The sequence below is a fragment of the Aquarana catesbeiana genome, linkage group LG04, assembly GCF_042186555.1.
Source record: "Aquarana catesbeiana isolate 2022-GZ linkage group LG04, ASM4218655v1, whole genome shotgun sequence".
Classification (NCBI taxonomy): Eukaryota; Metazoa; Chordata; class Amphibia; order Anura; family Ranidae; genus Aquarana; species Aquarana catesbeiana.
The window spans coordinates 362,707,614-362,729,705 of NC_133327.1; the positions used below are offsets into that span (position 1 = coordinate 362,707,614).

The 22,092-nt window shown below is 40.3% G+C and overlaps 1 protein-coding gene across 1 annotated transcript in view; it reads right to left on the reverse strand.

The window, feature by feature from the left end:
* Positions 1-2,280: 2,280 nt before the first annotated feature.
* PREP (prolyl endopeptidase) overlaps positions 2,281-22,092 on the reverse strand; it is a 212,816-nt gene continuing 193,004 nt past the window's right edge. Inside the window, exons 12-15 of the mRNA XM_073627010.1 lie at positions 19,719-19,813; positions 15,787-15,918; positions 8,094-8,250; positions 2,281-2,859 (exon numbers count right to left, since the gene is read on the reverse strand). Coding sequence (XP_073483111.1) covers positions 2,568-2,859; positions 8,094-8,250; positions 15,787-15,918; positions 19,719-19,813 — 676 coding nt within the window. The 3' untranslated portion in view covers positions 2,281-2,567. The remainder of the gene's footprint in view (positions 2,860-8,093; positions 8,251-15,786; positions 15,919-19,718; positions 19,814-22,092) is intronic.

A 22,092-nucleotide genomic window follows, 5' to 3' on the forward strand; every position in this document is an offset into this window, starting at 1 on the left:
TCTCCAGATTTCTGCTCCACTCAATCCGGGTCAGCTTTTGCTTAAAAACTTCCTGACAGTATGAAGATTCATCTTCTTTCACATCAGTACTTAAACTGTTTCATAAAAATCCTTTTTCTGGAAGAATTCTTTCACCCCTCCACCCGTTGAGGTACAGAAGAATTTGTGGTTATAAGAATTCTTAATTCCAGGATATTTAGGGACAATTTACAATATCTGGTTCAAGATGAAGTATATGGTGCAGTGGAAAATTCTTGGGAACCTGGGGAGAAAAATCATTCCCCCCCCAAGTTGACAAGAGAATTCCACCATAGGTTTCCTCAAAAACGTGGCCCAAAGACATCCATGGGCCTTCTTGGACTGAGTGGAGTACTATCAGAATTCGGATCTGAATATGGGACTTCTGCGGTTTCTGGCTGTGGCTCTTCTCGCTGTGCCACCTGAAATGCTAGACAGCTCCGTCCCTGATCCTGTGGACATTCCTGCTTTATACCTAGTCTGTTTGCTCATCCAATGAATTTCCTATTTAAGCCATATCTCTGCACTTCCTGTTTGCCAGATTATTGTGCTCTCTCCAGCCGATAACTTGCTCTTTGCATACCTGCTGCTACCACTCATTATTGACCCTTCCCTTGTTCATCAACTATGCTTCCACCTAATTCCATTCAGCTATTACTCGTTAATGACCTTTTGGCTTGTTCATCGACTACGCTTCTGCCGATTCCATCTGGTTACTACTTGGCTTGTTCATCGACTACACTTCTGCTTGTTCCCTATTTGTCGCATCTGCTACCTGACCCCCGTTTGCTCTCTTCCTGCTGGGGCAATCCAGAGGGCCACAACCTGGCATTAGCACACAGCTAAACCCATTTCTACCTTCAGGAGCTCTGGTGAAGACTAGCTAGAGCTTAGACCCTGCGCCTTGGGTGAACTTGCATTATCGCTACGGGGATCTGCTTGTGTATTCATTTAGCCACTGGCCTCTGTGCCTGATCCCACACTGTGACAAGTTTATTCCCAGTATGACAGTCCTTAAATCTACACAATACTGTATGCCATACTTCTGGCTGGACCCTCAGCCTAGTCTTTTGCAATATAGATTCTGTTTACCCCATTGGTTGACTATCTGAAGAACAGTCAATACATTAACATACTTTGTATGTTAAACGTATAGACTGTTTTACATAAATTTTGGTCCCTGTTAAGTATACAAACTGTAATTGTTCCTATGGGGTGCCCTGTCAACTCCACACTCAGTTTAGCCCACAGTTCTGTTAATGAAAAAACGTTGAAAATTTCAGTTGTAGGAATATTTTTAATGTAATAAAAACTGAACATAAATTGTGTTACATGGTAGAGTAACAATTAAATACTGTTTCCTGTGATGATATATGCAACTGTGGCAGTGTTCATTGCTCTGTTTATAAAAAATAAGCCATTGCAGAGTTACCATTTTAATTCTCTTACTTGTCTGCTGCTCACTTTGTTAAAGGACACGTTCAGGATTTTCTAAACTGACACAACTCTACTTATCTGGTTTCCTAAGCTATAATGCACTAATTCCCACCCACACATCAGCATATCTGCATCCTTGTTGGCGAAAGCCTCTTCAGTATTGGCCATGCTTGTGCACTGCATCACTTTTACCTTGAATAGATCTGTATATCAAGACTGCATAGCCTAATTCCGCCAGCACTAAAGAGTATTTATTTGCCAAGCATGTAAACATTGACTGGGTCATGGCTCTGTTGGGAAGTTAAGCAGTAGAGGTGTGATGGTTAGTGCAGAAGCACTGATAAAGTTATAGAGCTTTATTTCAGAAAAAATTTAATCCATCTTTAAACTGGTGACATTTGCCACAAAGATAATGGTAACCTGGGAAAAGTTTGGCTGATACAACACGGAGTTTCATGTACTTTTACAGAACTTGCCATACATGCGACATTTGAAAGACCCAGATGTTTTTTGTCTAAATCAAACCTTTATGCAAGTAGGAAGCAGAAAACCACATGCACAAGTAGATACAGTCTTTAAGTATAATAGCCAATCATTGTCAATCATTGTAGCAGTAGCTTCCACCCCATAACTACCCAGTCAATAGATTAGGTCTAAATTAATAAATTCTCGATAATCTAGCTGGATGTTGGACTTAAACAAAAAGAATGAGTAGACTATATAATTTTTTAAAATTTACACCACATAATTTTATAGAATAATAAAACAAATGTGAAAACATTAATAGCAAAAGTAAATGAACAGTAAGTTTTGTATACCACAAAATGTAAAGGTAATCATTTTATTTGATATGCACCATTATTGTTTAGGTCATTTAAATTTCATATTTGTTGTGTGGACAAAATATGCTTACAAAGTTACAGTATAACCATGAATAAAACTCAAAAACATTGTAACACAAAGATTCATTGGCTGATACCCACATGATTCCAATATTTTCATTCACCTCAAGTAATAAGGATAGATGTAAAAGATGTGCTAGGAAATCACATTGACGTTTCTTATGTGACATAAAAGCCCTTATATAAAAATGGAAACTTGCTCAGTTTCATTTATTCTATCCAACTAAGGTTCAGGCATTGTGCAATGAAGGCAAACATGTCAGAAACCTCCTCAATCACTTTAGTAGTTGGCTTTCCTGCCCCATGGCCAGCTTTGGTGTCTACATGGATGAAGAGGGGATTGTGCTGCTTTGGACTTTGGCCCACAACTTGCTGTAAAGTGGCTATGAATTTCAGAGAGTGTAAAGGGACAACTCTATCGTCGTGGTCAGCTGTGAGAAGCAATGTGGATGGGTACTGTTTTCCATCATCAGGCACTTTGATATTATGAAGTGGTGAGTACCTAGAATGTAAGAAAAACATGGTTATAAGGAAATCAAACAGAAATATCATGCTAAAATTACTTATACAAAAAAACTTTAAAGGGTTCCTAAAAGAAAAATTATATAAGTGCCTAAGCTGTGGTTTCTTTCTTGCCACCCCCTGAGTCACTATAGAACATAGCAACAACTGGTGGCGAGGGTGGCACTGAACCAAAAAATTGACACTGTCCGATTCTGAACCATTCTTAGCCAGAGGTTTTTTTTTTATTACTGCAGAGATCAGTGGCGCGGGCAGCAGGAGAGGAGTTTTCTTTGCAGGTGGCTTTGAATTTTTATTTTTATTTTAGCAGCATAATCACTTTAAGACCCATTTTACTATTTTCAGAATTGAGATTAAGGTAGCGACCAAGACAATAAAGTAAAAAAACAAAAAAAAAAGAACTCACATAAGATGTAGATTTTTTTTAAATCAAATTTTTAGTTAGTAACTGTGGCAGAAACATACATGGCAACTGTAGTAATATACAGGTGGTCCCCGGGATACAAACATCCGACTTACATATGACACTTACAAATGGAAGGAGACAATAGGAAGTGAGAGGAAATCTACCCCTAGGAAGGTGAATTCACCTTGTTTCCACAACAACCAAAAATGTTCAAAATCCAATTGTCACATGGACAAGTGAGGTGAAATCTTCTGAACAGGGACACAGAGAGAGAGAGAGAGAGAGAGAGAGAGAGAGAGAGAGAACAGGGTTGTTGACCCTTCATTATGCTAGCCAAAAAAAAAACAAAAAACATAAAAATATTTTTTTTGGCTGGAGCTACACTTAAAAAATGTACCTGTTCCGACATACAAATTCAACTTAAGAACAATCCTACAGAATTTTGTTTGTAACCCGGGGGACTGCCTGTACCTTATTTAGAAATTACGTGCAGTAATAGAAATAATAGTATTTATTAGCCACTTAATTGTGAGGCACTACAAACAAGTTTCTTATTGATTGAACATATTTACTGGTATGTTTTTTGTGAAAACTCAATGTGGAAATTTGCTTTTAACATAAGCCTCCACCATTCCTCCAAACAGAGCTTTAATATGTGCTCTATAAGTTAGGATTTACATTTTTCTAAGCTATAGAACCCAATTCCTTGCCTAACATTTCTTCTACACCGCATCATCATAGCGCCCTGGCCTATCTATAAGTCTCTCTTCGCTGGGATTTAAAAAGAATCTGTGTTTTTTCCATGCAGGGCACAGCAATGAATTACTTTAATAGAGACCTCCACAGAAATAAATGCTTACCTTTCTATTGCTCCCTTACCACTGTCTAAGCTAAGACTTGCCAGTGAATTCAGCCTCACATAGGGCTCTGGACTTCATGTGAAAAAGCTCAGGTTGGCCATGCACTGTTACATGGAGTGAAACAGGCTCCTCCATACCCGGCTGTACTAGGTATTTCCTTCAGGTACTGGTGCTGAACACAGCAACAAGAAAGCAAAACAAAGCTAAGTATATACTGCTGGGGAGGGAGGATTAAAGTAAACCTGTTGCTTTGTCACAAATGGCACAGGTTTGCTTTAGGTTTGGCCCACTAATAATGCAGTCCAAGGTCTGTTCACATCTTCTCAGTGCTTTAACATACATCATGTGATTGAATATTTCACTTCCAGTTCCAGCCTGCCTTTTAGGTGTTTTTGGACATTTATTTAAATTGAGAAATGGGGGCGGATTTTTCTTTGATAAGGAGCATTTGTGTTCCTAGAGGGTAACAACTAAATGGGGGGGGGGGGGGGGGGGTTGTGTTTCTAAGGACTTGACTGATGGGGTGGTTAAAGAAGAAGGAAAGGCTATTCACTGAGCAAGGTTTAAATGTTGCCCACCATCTGCCTATACGAATGCTGCACACCATTTTTAGAAGAAGAAGTGTAAATAGCTTTTTCTCTTTTTGATTTGTTTCCTGGCTCCAGGTCCTGGTGATGGAAGGAAAAGATACTATGCGATCACAAAAATTAAGACAGAACAAATCTTATGTTGAAAGAGACCCAAATGAAGCAAACCATTTGCTCAGTCTACATGACAAAAATAAATACAGGTTGGAGGATCATATTGGTTCTAGAAGTGAAGGTTAATCGTTAGGGTTTCTAGAAGCAAAGGAGGCCTCATAGTAGTCATTCCAGAGCTCTAAGAAAACTTCAAGGTATAGTTGTGGGACTGTTAACTGATCTTTTTTTTATCAATCTCTTCTAACTGCAAAAGTTACCCATGACAGATGGTTAATATTGTATCTATCCATGAGAAGGATGGTAGGGGAAAAAGCTGGTAACTACAGGCCAGTAAGTTTAACATCTTCAAAAAATTAAGGGATTAAGGGATCAACTCAAGCTGCGTTCAAGAGACAAGATTTATTGACACACACATACAAAGATCTACCCACTTGAAAAGTGGCAGAAAGTGCCATTGAAACAGGTATTCTGGTGCAGCTACAAAAGCCTCCAAATATGGATCCTCAGTGCAGTGACACATAAAAGCTAAACTTGGTTAGCATACCATCAAATAACAATTATACTATAGCAAACTGAAAACAAAAATGATTAGCAACTATGATGCCAGTACTGTCAAACTGAATCAACGTAATTTTACACAAAAGATTTCTCATTGTAGGCTGTAAAAAGCAACAATTTTCATAGTGCCCGTCCAACTCAGTTTAGCCAAATTACCATCAGGGATACTAAAATGAAGACAGCAACATTACAAATGCATGGACTATCAAAACATCACTTTCCTTCCTGCATAGTAGCATTCTTTCCTGCTGTATCAGTGCTATAGTATACCATTAAATCAAATCAATAAGTGCTTACCGTATAAGATTTCAAACTCCCTCCATCCAGCCATACACATTATCATTTCATTTCTTACCATACACTGAGTTCAGCATACACCACTATCAGATTACTATTTCCTATAATAATTGCTACTTGTTCTGCTAAAATAATTAAATGACAAACAGAAATTTGTACCTCTGAAAACAAAGATTTCCTACAAGCTAAAACGAATCAACTGACAAAGCAAAAATACATGGTGCTATGATTTTAATTTTTTTTGGAAGAAGTGTCACATTTTTCTTTCACAAAAATATATGTTTTTTGTAATTTTTAATTTTGTCTTGTATGGACTTTGTCAGAGAACATTATACCAAGAGGGACAGTATTTGTCTTAGGCTTGGTCTTGTTCCTCGCTGTGGCTTAAATATGCATATTCATATTGGCTGAGTGTACATGTTTATGTACAGCGGGGCAAAAAAGTATTTAGTCAGCCACCAATTGTGCAAGTTCTCCCACTTAAAAAGATGAGAGAGGCCTGTAATTGTCATCATAGGTATACATCAACTATGAGAGACAAAATGTGGAAACAAATCCAGACAATCACATTGTCTGATTTGGAAAGAATTTATTTGCAAATTATGGTGGAAAATAAGTATTTGGTCAATATCAAAAGTTCATCTCAATACTTTGTTATATATCCTTTGTTGGCAATGACAGAGGTCAAACGTTTTCTGCAAGTCTTCACAGGGTTGTCACACACTGTTGCTGGTATGTTGGCCCATTCCTCCATGTAGATCTCCTCTAGAGCAGTGATGTTTTGGGGCTGTCGCTGGGCAACACAGACTTTCAACTCCCTCCAAAGGTTTTCTATGGGGTTGAGATCTGGAGACTAGCTAGGCCCCTCCAGGACCTTGACATGCTTCTTACAAAGCCACTACTTCGTTGCCCGGGCGGTGTGTTTGGGATCATTGTCATGCTGAAAGACCCAGCCACGTTTCATCTTCAATACCCTTGCTGATGGGAGGGGGTTTGAACTCAAAATCTCATGATACATGGCCCCATTCATTCTTTCATGTACACGGATCAGCTGTCCTATTCCCTTTGCAGAGAAATAGCCCCAAAGCATGATGTTTCCACCCCCATGCTTCACAGTAGGTATGGTGTTCTTTGGTTGCAACTCAGCATTCTCTCTCCTCCAAACACGACGAGTTGTGTTTCTACCAAACAGTTCTACTTTGGTTTCATCTGACCATATGACATTCTCCCAATCCTCTTCTGGATCATCCAAATGCTCTCTAGCAAACCTCAAACGGGCCCGGACATGTACTGGCTTAAGCAGGGGGACACGTCTGGCACTGCAGCATCTGAGTCCCTGGCGGTGTAGTGTATTACTCATGGTAGCCTTTGTTACGTTGGTCCCAGCTCTCTGCAGGTAATTCACTAGGTCCCCCCCGTGTGGTTCTGGGATTTTTGCTCACCGTTCTTGTGATCATTTTGAGTCCACGGGGTGAGATCTTGCGTGGAGCCCCAGATTGAGCGAGATTATCAGTGGTCTTGAATGTCTTTCATTTTCTAATTATTGCTCCCACAGTTTATTCACACCAAGCTGCTTGCCTATTGCAGATTCAGTCTTCCCAGCCTGGTGCAGGTCTACAATTTTGTTTCTGGTGTCCTTCGACAGCTCTTTGGTCTTCACCATAGTGGAGTTTGGAGTGTGACCGTTTGAGGTTGTGGACAGGTGTCTTTTATACTGATAACAGGTTCAAACAGGTACCATTAATACAGGTAATGAGTGGAGGACAGAGGAGCCTCTTAAAGAAGATACAGGTCTGTAAGAGCCAGAAATCTTGCTTGTTTGTAGGTGACCAAATACTTATTTTCCACCATAATTTGCAAATAAATTCTTTCAAAAATCAGACAATGTGATTGTCTGGATTTGTTTCCACATTTTGTCTCTCATAGTTGAGGTATACCTATGATGACAATTACAGGCCCCTCTCATCTTTTTAAGTGGGAGAACTTGCACAATTGGTGGCTGACTAAATACTTTTTTGCCCCACTGTATGGAGCAGACACCCCTGGAACTGCTCACATCTCAAGCAAACAATTGTGATCAGATGAAAAAGTTCATACTCTTTGATTAGTTGCTCAGGGGGTGCTTGCAGAGGTTGCAGTCCATCCACTGACAGAACATTGTTTCTGAACTGCAATAGGCCAAATCTGCTGACAGCCCTCTCAAGTCTATTATACCTCACGTCTCCACACACATCCCGGTGTGTTAATGGGACAAAACTGCAAGAAAATCTCTCCAGGGGGGACACAGAAAGCATTATAATCTGACAAAAGCTGTAACCTTTGCTAGAAAATATTTAGGCTGATGTTCTACTTTAACAAAGTAAAGAGATTATAGAAAGAAGAAAAAACTTACTTGTATAGCCACTCAAATTGTTCTTTCTTGTCTGAGCAGCCATAGTCCGTGGTCCAAGCATGACCAATAGTAAACTTGTGGAATTTCAGCATGTCCATAACACCAACTTGAGCAATTGCACATCCAAAAAGGTCAGGACGTTGATTTGCACAGGCAGCTTCAAAGTAACAGTGACACATATATATTTTAGATGCTGAATAGGCTTAGAAATAATGCATTGAATAAAAAAGTGTTTTATAACAGCAGCAGAACCATCAAATAATCCATAAGGGTTTAAATACACTGGCATTTGCTCGCATCAGAACTAATTTCATCCAATTGGGAATGTAAAAGAATCTCAAAACATGTCTGAAGGAAATAAAAAGACGGTCACAGGCAGCTCAAAAGCATCTAAAAAAACTAGCACGTCCCTTATGCTAATTGACATAAGCTCATACTTGATTAACTATGTTTAATTTTTCCAAATTTGCTTCTGGAATATCTTGGGATAATTTCCTTCTAAATTATAAAAGTTCCAAAAACACCACCTAGAGCAAACCTGTCAAGATATAATCTTTAATTGCTATCACAGTATTGGTTAGCTAATATTGCTTCTGATTTGATTGCATGGATACAACTGTACATGGATCCCCTATATTAATGCGTTATGTCACTATCAGCAGGCAGAATTTTGTTCTCATTTAGCTGCAGGTTATAGAGAAATCTAGCACCTGTGTAGTGTGCACTTAGCCTTTTTTTTTTGCTGTTGCGGGGTCCGATTTTCTTTTTTTTTTTTTTTTACCCCCAATTTAGGGACGGGAGTAAATATCCTTTACAGCAAGCGATGAGGATGGTTGCCATTTAGGCAACGATCCTCTAAGGTGGCCTCTGTCCACAAAACCGCATAATGGGTTTATTTTGCATATATATATATATATATATATATATATATATATATATATATATGCGCACACAAAAAATACAGGGGAACCTCTAAGAGCATTAATTGTAAAGAACAGTGTCACAAATCAAACTGAAACCCGCTCACCTAAAGCAGTTGCTGGGAGCAACAGAATACACTGCAAATACAGTGCACAACTCAAATGATAGGTAGTGTTTACAGGTACGGATTTTGTTGTTATCACACTTAGGAAATTTCCAGTGTCACAATGCTGATTAAAAGTTTTCCCATCAAGTGTAATTTGCAGACATGGGGAAATGCTTTCCTAAGAGTAAAAACATGGAATCATCAAATTATTCTGCTGCTAGAGTGCAATTTAATGATCCCAGGTGGATACTCTTTCCTAGATGTAAATAACAATGAGATAAGGTCATTACAATGACTAAGTGGTTAGCACTTTGGGCACTGTTGGGGGGCATTTTCAGAGCCCTATAAAGGTGATCACTTTTATCTGAAAACCCTGTCGAAGACGGTACAAACAGCAGCCATGATCTGTCATTAACCCCTTGTTTGCCACACCATATATAAGCGTACGGAATGCTTTATTAAATATGGATCTGAAAATTCTGTGTGTTTGAGGGGGTGGGGGGGCTGTTGTGATTTTGTTTAAGGGTGACCGGTTGTTGGTGCCAGTCTGGTAACTTTAATATTTAACTATTTTTTTAAATTTTTTTTTTGTATTTGTATATCATTCTCAAAATTCTTAATAAAACAGAGTTAAAAAAAAAAACCCTGGACTCTTGGACATATGTTTGAAACTTTTGCTTTGGTAAGAAAGGACACTACTAGATCCACAGTGGGGGCAGACCTCTTTTTTAACAAAGTCCTCTTCACACAGACACAAGGCTAATATACACTTGGTGTAGCAAACAACTTCCCAGGATGTTTGTCCATGAAGCAAGGCCTTAGGTACTCATGAAACTCAAAGAGCGTGTAGCAGCTAGGGGTTGGATGGTCGGAAGTGACCGCAGTCACTGTAGGCATGCAGCAAGTACAGAGATTTAGGAACCAACAGACAGTTGGAATTTCAAAGGTGTTCAGTAATCCAAGTAAAAGCACTTTTATGCAGAAACCAGTGCCGAAGGTCACTTCCAGGGTAGTCCTGCAATGTCCAGTTCAGTAGGATCTGGATATGGCACTCCAAATACCAGGCTTAGGACTGGTGTGCGAAAGAGATGCAAGAGTCTTAATTGAAGAAAAAAATTATGAAAATGGAAAAAAATTATATTAGTAAAATTTGGTTAGACTTTTCCAGGCTAAAGAAAAGATATTTATCCTCCAGGGACACCAGCAAAAAACTGAAGCATAAGAGGTTATCCTGGGCTAGCCTAGATTTCTTTTGTTTGTCAGTGTATAAGGGTTCTCTTGTTTGTCAGTGTCCAATCCTCCTGAATGGGGCAGTATAAACCAAACCTGAATGACTTTTCTGTCTCTTAATGGATGTACAAGAAAATACTTCCGTTGGACTTTCTAGTGGAAAAGAGAGTACTGGAAATTAGGGATGAGCCCGATGTTCGAGTCAAACTTCGGGTGTTCACCGAATTTAGAACATTTTGGGGTTTTCACAGGAAATTTGAGCACCCGCGGAATGCCCCATAATGCACTGCGAGATTGTCAATGCACTGGACGGCTGCTGATTGGCCAAAGCATGCACCTAACCTGCATGCTTTGGCCAATCACAGCATGCTTTGTTGTGAAAGCCATGATTGGCCAAAGGCAGGGTGCCTTTGGCCAATCATGGCTCAGGGGGCTAAGTCCACGCCCCACACTATATAAGGCTGCTTACATGGTGGCCGTACATAGTGTAACGAATGAGAGCAGCAAAATTACATTTCTAAAGGAAAAAAATGTCCTTTAAAACTGCTTGCGGCTGTAATGTATTGCCGGATCCTAGCAATATACATAAAAATTATTGAAAAAAAACGGCACGAGTCCCCCCCCAGTCCATTACCAGGTCCCCCCTAAAATCCATACCAGGCCCTTAAGGTCTGGTATGGATTTTAACCACTTCACATCCCACCCACATTCATATGACGTCCGCAGGAGGGATCTCCCATCCTGGGCGGGCGTCATATGACGTCCTGGGCTTCCCAGCCATCTGGGGGACGCGCGCCCGCCGCGTCACTTCGGAGCCGATGCTCGTGCCCGGTGGCCGTGATGTCCACCGGGCACCCACGATTGCCCAATAACAGAGCAGGACTGTGGATCTGTGTGTGTAAACACACAAATCCACGTCCTGTCAGGTGAGAGGAGACCGATGGTGTGTTCCCAGTACAGAGGAACACAGATCGGTCTCCTCCCCTTGTGAGTCCCCTTCCCCTACAGTTAGAATCACTCCCTCGGTAACACATTTAACCCCTTGATCGCCCCTAGTGTTAACCCCTTCCCTGCCAGTGACATTTATACAGTAATCAATGCATTTTTATAGCACTGATCGCTATATAAATGTGAATGGTCCCAAAATGGTGTCAAAAGTGTCCGTTATGTCTACTGCAATGTCACGATAAAAATCGCAGATCGCCGCCATTACTAGTAAAAAAATTAAATAAAAAAAAAAATAATAAAAATGACATAAAACTATCCCCTATTTTGTAGACACTATAACTTTTGCGCAAACCAATCAATATATGCTTAGTGCGATTTTTTTTTTACCAAAAATATGTAGAAGAATACATATTGGCCTAAAATGAGGAAACATGAAAAAAAAAAAAAAATTGGGATATTTATTATAGCAAACAGTAAAAAATATTGTGTTTTTTTTCAAACTTGTCGCTCTTCTTTTGTTTATAGCGCATTTGGGTACAGTGTTGCCTGACTGCGCAATTGTCAAAGTGCGACAGCGCTGAAAACTGCAAATTGGCCTGCGCAGGAAGGGGGTGAAAATGACCTGTATAAGTGGTTAAAGTGATTGTAAGGCTTTGTTTTTTTTTTTGTACATAACAAAAATGTCATACTTACCTCCACTGTGCAGTTTGTTTTGCACAGAGTGGCCCCAAACCTGCTCTTCTGGCGTCCCCCCGGTGGCTCTCGTGGCTCCTCCCTGCCTCGTATAACCCCCTAGGGAATAGACGCCGAATGTAGGACTCGGCCCCACCCCCGTGTCATTGGATTTGATTGATAGCAGTGAGAGCCAATGGCTGTGCTGCCATCACTCTATCCAATCAGGACATGAGACACCGGCCGGAGCTGGTATGCTCGTTCCTGACGTGTGAATTTCGGGGCTCAGGTAAGTAATGCTTGGGGGCACTGCTGCAGTAAAGAAGGTTTTTCACCCTAATGCATAGAATGCATTATATGTTTAATGCAGAGTGTTTACAACCCCTTTTAGGAGAACCCCTCTCCAAGGTAAAAAAAATGGCGTGGGGGTCCCCCCAAAATGCATACCAGACCCTTATCCGAGCCTCCCAAAACACCTTGTCCCCATGTTGGTGGGGACAAGGGCCTCTTCCCCACAACCCTTGCCCGGTGGTTGTGGGGTCTGTGGGTGGGGGGCTTATCTGAATCTGGAAGCCCCCTTTAACAAGGAGGCCCCCAAATCCCAGCCCCCCATGTGAATGGGTATCGGGTACACACAAGGTGTTTTGGGGGGACCCCTTGGTGAAGGCATGTGGCCTGGTATGGTTCAGGAGGGGGGGGTGTTCTCTCGTCCCCCCTTCTCCTGTGGCCTGCCAGGATGCTTGCTTGGATAAGGGTCTGGTATGGATTTTGGGGGGGACCCCGCACCAATTTTTTAAAATTTTGGCGCAGGGTTCCCCTTAATATTCATACCAGACCTGAAGGGCCTGGTATGAATTTTGGGGGGGGGGACCCCCACGCCATTTTTAAAAAAAATGTTGGCACAGGGTTCCTCTTAATATTCATACCAGACACAAAAGGCCTGGTAAGGACTGGGGGGGACTCGCGCTGTTTTTTTCAATGATTTTTATCTATATTGCCTAGATCCAACAATACATTACAGCCGCGAGCAGTTTTAAATTACATTTTTTCCTTTAGAAATGTCATTTTGCTGTGGTACTGTTATGAACATATGCGCTACTTTGCAGACAGACTAAGGAGACCCCCCAGGCATGATATTTAAAGGAATATTTAATTTTTATTGTTTCACTTTAAGCATTATTAAAATCACTGCTCCAGAAAAAACTTCAGTTTTTAAAACTTTTTTTGCATTGATACATTTCTCCTGGGGCAGGACCCAGGTCCCCAAACACTTTTTATGGCAATAACTTGCATATAAGCCTTTAAAACGAGCACTTTTGATTTTTCACGTTCGTGTCCCATAAACTTTAACGGTGTTCGCACAAATTTTTCGCCTGTTCACATGTTCTGCTGCGAACCGAACCGGGGGGGGGGGGGTGTTCGGCTCATCCCCACTGGAAATGTACAATGTGCATTTACTTTTAGACCACATTTATAAAAATGAGGAAACTGACAATTCATAGCCTTGTTCTTAGAGGGAACAATGGAAATTAAATCTTTGGGGAACACAAGGATCCTTATAATAAAGAAAAGGAAACTTGTACAGTGAATGTCAAAGCAGGAATTGTGTAGATCAGCTGCTCAGGTAGCAAGTAATTCTGTCATGCAGAAAAATGTAGGTCTTTTCCCTACAGAATTGAAGCGAAAATATAGCCACTGCATTATCAGACACTTTTTAATTTAGTTTCCTATAAAGGATTATTAGAACATAGATAATCTCTAAAACCAAGAAGTACAATTTCCTCAATATATTTACTTTTGCATAATATGAGGATGTAGCAAAGTGTTTACTTTGGCATAGGTAAAGCAAAAATCAGGTTAAGGACCTTGCTGAACAGAGTTTGAAATGATCATATTAAAACTGAATTCTATTTAACGCAGTTGTGTATTATTGATATATCTAATATAATTAACAATCTGTCTTTATTTCACTCTGCATAGCGGCACTCAAACTGGGAGAGGAACAATAGTAGGAACCAATCAGTCTCTGCCGCACATATAGAGAACATGCTGACAAGAGGGAACCAAGTTTGATATATTGATGACTTATCAGTGTGTTGCTTCATTGTCCCATCAGCAAGTTACATGCAGAAGCGACAACTGTATTTCTTTTACAGTGACAACTGTAAACCTTTTTTTTTTTTTTTTAAACCAACAGATTTATGCTTACCTGTTCTGTGCAATAGAATGGAACAAAGTGGCCCCAATCCTCCTCTTCTTGGGTTCCCCGCTGCCGCTCCTGGCACCTTCTCTTCTTGGTGAAGACGCCACTTCCTACTTTGCCCAATTCTGAGCCACACTGCCTGTGTCTATACATACAGACAGCATAGTTTAGCCACGCTCCCCCCGCTCCTTAGTCACATAATTTGATTGACAGCAGCAGGAGCCATTCTGCCATGTGAAGAGGGAGAGAGGAGAGGGCTGCTCTTCGACATAGCGCTGGGTCAAGATTGGGCTCAGGTAGGTATGGGGGGGACTGCAGCACAGAAGGGTTTTTACCTTAATGCAGAGAATGCATTAAGGTAAAATATCCTGAAGCCTTTGAAACCACTTTAACAGAGAAAGGCTTGCCAACCCTCTAAAAGGTCTCTTGCAGAGTCATATAGGACATAAAAGTAGCTGAAAAGAAATTTGAATCATTTGCCACATACTACAGTTCATGTATGTGTAATTCACTCATATTTATTGTTAGTAAATTATACTTTTATGAGATATTGCATTATAAAATACGTATATAGTGTGATAAACTAAAGCTACAGAATAATACTAAAGAGAGTCATACTTGTGACTAAAACCCAGTGGGAAGTCACAACGTGTAACTTCTGACATTTTGTACTTCCCCAAGGTCCACTTTATCTTCACTAAGTTAATTCCAACCACATTTTCTTACCACATAAAAAGCTTTAACTGGATTATATAGCTACAAAATCTCAGCTTAATTTAAAGCAGAGGTAAAGCTTAAACATTTTTTTCCCACATTTAGGGTCTTTTGGTATAAGATTTTTTAAAATTCTCTGCTGGCAAAACACTCTTACTAACCTGCAAGCAATTTTTCAAATCTGTACAGAGACTGTGGTGCATGCACAGTATAGTGTACAGTCCCAGCATTTGTAAAACGCTAGGAATATAGCCAGGTATCACCATAATTTAATTCCAGTGCACAGACGCAAGGATTACAGCATGAGTGCCGCCAACTAGGCAAAACAAAGCGGGCAGAACTAGAAGCAGAGGAATGTAGCATGGCACTGGCGGGGACAGAATGGTTGCCACCACCACCTTTTACTTCCGAGAACCTGTACTCAATTTTAAACTTATTTTAAAGTCAACGTCCTACTTAACCAGACATTACACAATGCCGAATATTAATGTTATTAACCTTATTGTGTGCTCATTTATGACTTAGTTTCACGTGTTATTGGATTCTAAATTCCCCTTACCTCATGGCTAAGCTTTGTAAGCTTTGCCAATGGCCATTAATTGTCCAATGAGACTGCCTTAGTGACTAGTTAAATGCACTCTCATTGAACAGAGGGAATAATAATTGACAGGTTTTGTTATAAATCAGTTCCCAGTAACAAAGAAAAAACAAAAAAGAAAAGGGTAAAAAATTTTAAAATAAGCCAAGCTGACAAATTAGAGTGTATACTGACATTTTCAACTGCTTTCAGTATATGGAGAAAAGTCACTAGCTATAAAACTGCTCAGCTCTTCCCTACTCATACAATATTTTACTGTAAAGCACATGTATAGGTAAACCATTTATTTAAATAGACTTACCTACTAGAAGGCCACCATTTGATCCTCCATTAATGGTGATGTTCCGAGAAGAGGAATATCCTTTCTTAATCAGAAATTCAGCTGCACATTGGAAGTCATCAAAACAGTTTTGCTTCTTACCTAAACAGCCAGCTAAGAAATAAAAAACAAAAAATCAAAACAGACGCATATACGTTAACTAAAACTGAATCTTTAAAGAGCAACCTGAAATAAAAAGCACAAAACTTCAGTAACTTTATGATGTTATCCAGGAAACAGTGCTAAACTGAAAAAAAACACCCAGTTGGTCTTACAGCTAGATAAAAATTCTTATAGTGTTCAGATGGAGAACAATATTTTTTGTATTTATTACAATATTAATATAGAATAATTATAAGATAGCATCATTGAAGTGATAATTACAGTGCTTATGTTGGTTTTCAAATGGGCAGAGTTGGTGAAAGTCTACAATTTGAAATCACAGAATAAGGATTATGTGTTTTTAAAACATTGGTTAACTGATGACCAGGAAAATTTGCATAACAGGATGGCATATTGGACTCCAGCAAGGCAAAAATAAAAAAGAAGTCCTGGGAAAGTGGGTGTGTGCGCACAAAATCTGGAATTTTACTGGAAGTTTACATTTAAAGAGAAACTCTCGACATAAGTTAAAAAAGCTTGTTAAATCTCCCAGGGGACCCAGTACATATAGCACTCGTTAAAATCTGTGGTGTGGTTTGTTTATAAACTGCAATGTTTATTACTGCCAATGCTGGCTGTAGCTCCACCCCAGACAGAAGCCCAAATGATGACTGTTCCTATGGGAGAAGTACAGGAAGCAATGAAGCCACAGCCCCCTCTCAATTCTGAAGCCCCCTTTTCCCTGCAGTCCATGCCTCCTCTGCTCCCTTCCTATAGATAAAAGACTGAGCCCACAACTTCTAGAAGCCCCCTCTCCATTTTGCAGCCTTACCTCATTGGCTACTGTTAAAAGACTGAGCCCCTCCCACAGCCCCCTCTCTATCCTGCAGCTGTGCTTCTCCTGCTCCCTCTGCTACTGTTAAAAGATTAAGTCTGCAACCTTCTGCAGCTGCCAGCTAGTGCTGAGGAAATAACTACAGCAGTAGCTGGCAGTTTTTGTTGTGTGAATGGTTGGGTGCAGCAGTGTCATCCACAAAAACACAAGCCGGCAATAGCACATACCAGCAGCTACTATACTAATCTCTCTCAGACAAATGTAGTAGCATGTGCTATTGTCAGCTTGTATTTTTTTGTGAATGACAGCGTTGCTCTCCAGCCACTATAATTCACACAATCTGCCAGTTACTAATGTTATACTCTCTTCTGAGATAGTCGGTGGCTGCGGAAAGTTGCAGGCTCAGTCTTTTAACAGTAACAAAGGGAACAGAGAAGGCATGGCTGCAGAATGGAGTGGGCTTTGGGGAAAAATGGACTTAAGCTGACCATAGATGGCTCAAAATACAGCTGGTACAGCAGGGACCGGGCAAATTTTGATTGTTGTGTTCAAACATTTTTTTTACCATAATGCATTCACTGTGTTAAGGTAAAAAAAAAAAAAAAAAACACACTCCACTACTAGTCCCCCCCCCCCCCAAAAAAAAAACTTACCTGAGTCTTTTCTTGATCCAGCGCTGCCCAGTCTGCAGCAGTGCTGTTCTCTCTTCCTGCTCTCATAGAGCACACTGTTACTGCGAGTCAAATCTTGTGTGTATGTGGGGTGGGCAAGCTGCTGTGTGTGTGCCTATGGATGCACACGGCCTGGCTCAGGAGCCTATATGCACAGGTGCCCCCTCAGCACAGGCACACCTAAGAAGGAGGAGGGAATAGTACTGGCAGGGAAGAGGAGGTAAGGGTCGTTCTCTGCAATAACACTGCACAGAGCAACTATATAAGTATAACATCCTTTTTTATTTTAATGAAACAAAATAGCCTTTAGAATCACTTTATTATTATTATACAAGATTTATATAGCGCTAACAGTTTGCGCAGTGCTTTACAATATAAAGGGAGACAATACACAAACAGCAAAATTCAAAACAAGGGGGTTAGAGGGGCCCTGCTTCTGCAAGCGTACAATCTAAGGGCCCATTCAAACTAGGAACTGCATGTGAATCGCGTTGCGTGTTTCTGTGCAATTCACATGCAGCTCTGCGTAGTGCGATTTCAGCCCGTAATTTTTGCATGGGCTGAAATCGCACTACAACGCAAGTAGTGCACGCACTACTTTTGTAAATGCACTGCAATAGTATCGCATGGTACATTTGTACCTAGCAATCTGGTGTGGGCAAAATGCACTGCACCTGCATTTGGGTTGTCGTTAACATTCCACTGACACCAACTGCAGATCACTAGGGCGGTGCGATTTAAATGCAGTGCGGGAAACCAGCACGAAACACGTGTTTCCCATAAGGCATTCTAGTGTGAACAGGCCCTAAATCCTCAAGTTATTATTTGCTAAAATTACCTTTTATCCATCTTCATAAAGTGTTGAACTCTACTTGGGCAATCATATGGCTTGTTTTACAGGATGCTAGAATTCATATCTAATGATACTGCTTAAGTTGTAACAAAAAGTGCTATTTTAAGAAATGAGTCATGAGCCCAAGTGTTTACTGACACAATGAAAGAAATAAATCAATTATGTCTAAAACAGTCCTGTTCAGTAGTCAGAACATCAGGTGTGCAATCAAGAAATGAGAAACAAAATGCAAAGATGTACACCAAAACTTGAATATGGAATGTAGATAATTAGCTATTCCCTGAATGGAAATTAGGATTTTTTTTCAGACCATTATGTAAATTCTTTTTTTAAAATACAAAGTGAAATAGTAATTTGACTCCTTAAATGTACTTAGAAATACCATTGCACAGAAGTGTCAGTATAAAACAAGATTCGGTTTAACAAATTGGTTCTCAGGTTCAACCCTTCTAGCTTAAAAGGAGAAGTTTGGCCAAAGCTGTGGGTCACAGGAGTGCACTTAGTTCTGCACTCCCGTGACCCACATTCAGCCGACATGGGGCTAAAGTCTGGTGTTGACCGACATCATAATGCTGGTCCAGGTTTTGCAGGCATCCCAACAATAATGTTGGGATCTGCCCATATGCATGACCGGCACCTGGAGCAGACCTGAGAACTGAGCAATCAGTGGTCCTTGATCACTCAGTTCTCGGTATAGAAGGCGGACAACAGCTGCAGCATCGAATCAATGCTTTATCCACCTAGGTGAGTATAAATGTTTATTATTTTTAAATCCCACACTTCTCTTTTAAGGTGTAAAAAAACAGCAAAAGCTATCAAAAATAGGAAAGTAAAAATGTGAGTATATTTTGCGGTTTCAGAAACTCTTCGAGGTTTATACATGAATGTTTTCACCCAAGAGTCACACAACTTTCACCCAAGAATAACACATTTTTTAATTGGATTCAGTTGAAAAAATGTATGAATCCTGAAAGAGGGTTGTGTGAAAAAAAATGTAAGCAGACCTCTTAGTTTCCCCAAATTTCTATTAACAAACAGACGTGGAAGCATGACTTGTTAGAAAGATATAGGAACAATAAGGAGCATATACAAGGGCAGGTTACACACAAGATGCTAGTGGGGATAAACATATTTTGATTCAGAGACTTCATTCGTGAGGCCTAATGGACAGATGTGTCTTCCATATACTTTTCATATATTACAAACACGTTTGGAATAGTGCTATTCCTGTGGCATGCATGCTTCATATATTACTTAGTAATTGTTTAACAAATATATTAGATCCCTATTATTCTCAGCATCAAAGACTGCTATAATTTGCTTGATATATGCTCAGGACAGACAGCAAAAAATGTGTTTTGACAGATTACAAAATGCATACACTAGTTTTAGTTTTTTTTTTATTATTACTTTTAATATAATGACAATCCATGCAAAGGGTAAATTTACTAACCTTTGTGCCAGGTTTCTCCATATTCTCCTCCTCCCCGGATGTTGGCAATAGTAAGTATGCCACCTAAGTGCCTTACAAATATAAGTCTGGAAACACTGAAACAAAAGTATATAATTATTCTTCCAGGTTACCTAATACAAAGTGTAAAACATAAAGATTTATGGAACTCAATTTATGACTGACTGCATACCTCCCAATTTTCCAAAATAACGAGAGACACCTTTGAAAGCAATTTTTGACCTCTACCTATGCTTTATATTGGATTTTAAAATAACAAATGCAGCAATATAGAGGTTGGATAAAACAATTAGTGCAGTGTAACACTTTCGATAGTGAAATAGTACATTTTGTAAAGAGATGTGAACTTTTTTTTTTTTTTTTTACAAAAGGATAGAGATGTAAACTTTAGGTCAAAAAGAGGGACAACTAAGGCTGCATGATGGACAGAGGGGGATTTGGTCACAAAAGAGGGCCAGTTTGAGTGATTGGTCTAAAAGTAGTGGCTATTTTGCTGTAAAATTTCATATCTTGGAGTACAGCACAGGAAACTGTAAGGCTGGGTTCACACCATTGCGAATCCCGCATCCAATTCGCAGTAGCAGGAGATTTTGACCGGCTCTCTATGGAGCCGGTTCACATATCTCCGCAGCGGGTCCTGTGCGTCTTTTGGTCCATTTCAGCCCCGAATTCAGACCAAAATTCGGGCTGAAATCAGACCTGAAACGGTGAACCAGGACGCACCGGACCCCTGCTGTGAGACGGATCCGTCTTAGGTGTGAACCGAGCCTTATTGATCCTTAGGCCATGGGATACATGTCGCTATCTTCTTGTGCATGGACACAAGTAAAAGCTTTTCTGGGACAGCTCCCGGTGTATCCATATAACCCCACCCATTCAGTCAGATTCCAGTTCTTTAGCAAATAACAAGATCACAAAGGAAAGAAGGGAGGGACCTGTGCATACAAGATATGAAATTTACAAATAGGTTAAAATTCCATTCCTATTATCCTAATCATACAGTACAGGACACAGGAATTTATTTGTGGACAACGGCATATCCCCCAAGCAATAATTAGAGGGGTGGGCTAAAAAAAAAAAAAAAAAAAAAAAAAAGCCAAAACAGCAGCAACAGGCCCACTGAAAAAGCAGGAAGGGTCAATAGGCCTGAACAGACAGTTGACAGCAGAATCGCCTAGCAGCCTTAACACGCATGAGAAGAGGCTCAAATATCTGGAAAAAAAAGACGTTACTGAAAAACATGAACAGATTAGGTGGCGATATAAACGTGAGAGAAAAAGACGTGGTAGATGCTTTAAAATGCCCAAGAACACCAACATTTCTGGGAGAATGGGCTTAGGTAGGGGAGGAGGAACTTGTTTCCTGAGGACAATAGAACAAAAGGCAAAATAACAACCCAGCAAATGGGAGAGGAGGGTGGAATACCATAAAAGGGACCACCCTGTGAGGAAACAGAAGAGGGCTGATTCCTAAGGGCAGTTGTGGCAGATAGCGATAGAGGACAGTCCTGACTCCACCCGAGAGGTAAAATGTAGGTTGTGTAACATGCCTTCAAGGTATGATATGGAGAGGGAGAAGGACCAGAGGGACACAGTGGGCGATGAAGAAGGGCAATGTCTTGCAAAAAGAGTACACAAGGATTTGCCTTCTGCAAATGTAACGGTGGATTTCGGATATAACCCATAAATATAGCCAGGGAGGAAAGGCAGAAGTGTACGACTAAGGCAAGCGCTTCCCTAGTGGGGTATTCATTGAACTGCTGCAGACTGAGGGGGTACACCATGTCTAATATGAAGGAATTACAATAACCCAGGAACTAAAACAGAGTTCTGGTGGCTATGTCTCTGAGATGTCAGGCAACAAGTGAAAAAGCAAACAATCAGCTTGTGTCATCGGTGGAAGATTGTGGGTGAAAGTGGGCAGTTATAAGCACTATGTCACTAACCAGAAAGAAACTTCAAGTAGTGAGGTGCAAAAAAAGGCTGCTGAATTTAAATAGGTAAACGCTATAATAACATTATCCATAAGGCCCAATAAAGAATGACAATAGCCAGGGAAAACACAAAGTGTAGATTACTCCATAACCTGTGCCTTTAAAACCCCTGCTGCCTGTGCTTAGCACTGAGGTTTGTTTCGTAGGATAAAAGGATATACAGTAGTGTGCATTACAGATTCAGGTAATAATCCACAAAGAAACCCTGTCCTCAAGACCTTGAAGCCATAGGAATGAACCATGGCTTTGAGCGTGTATAGCACCCTGCAGCTAAACTCACTTGTTTCACCATGTGCCAAGGTGAGCGCCAAAAACGAAGGAATCAGTGCCTGAAGCAAACATAACAGACCGACCTCGCTATCA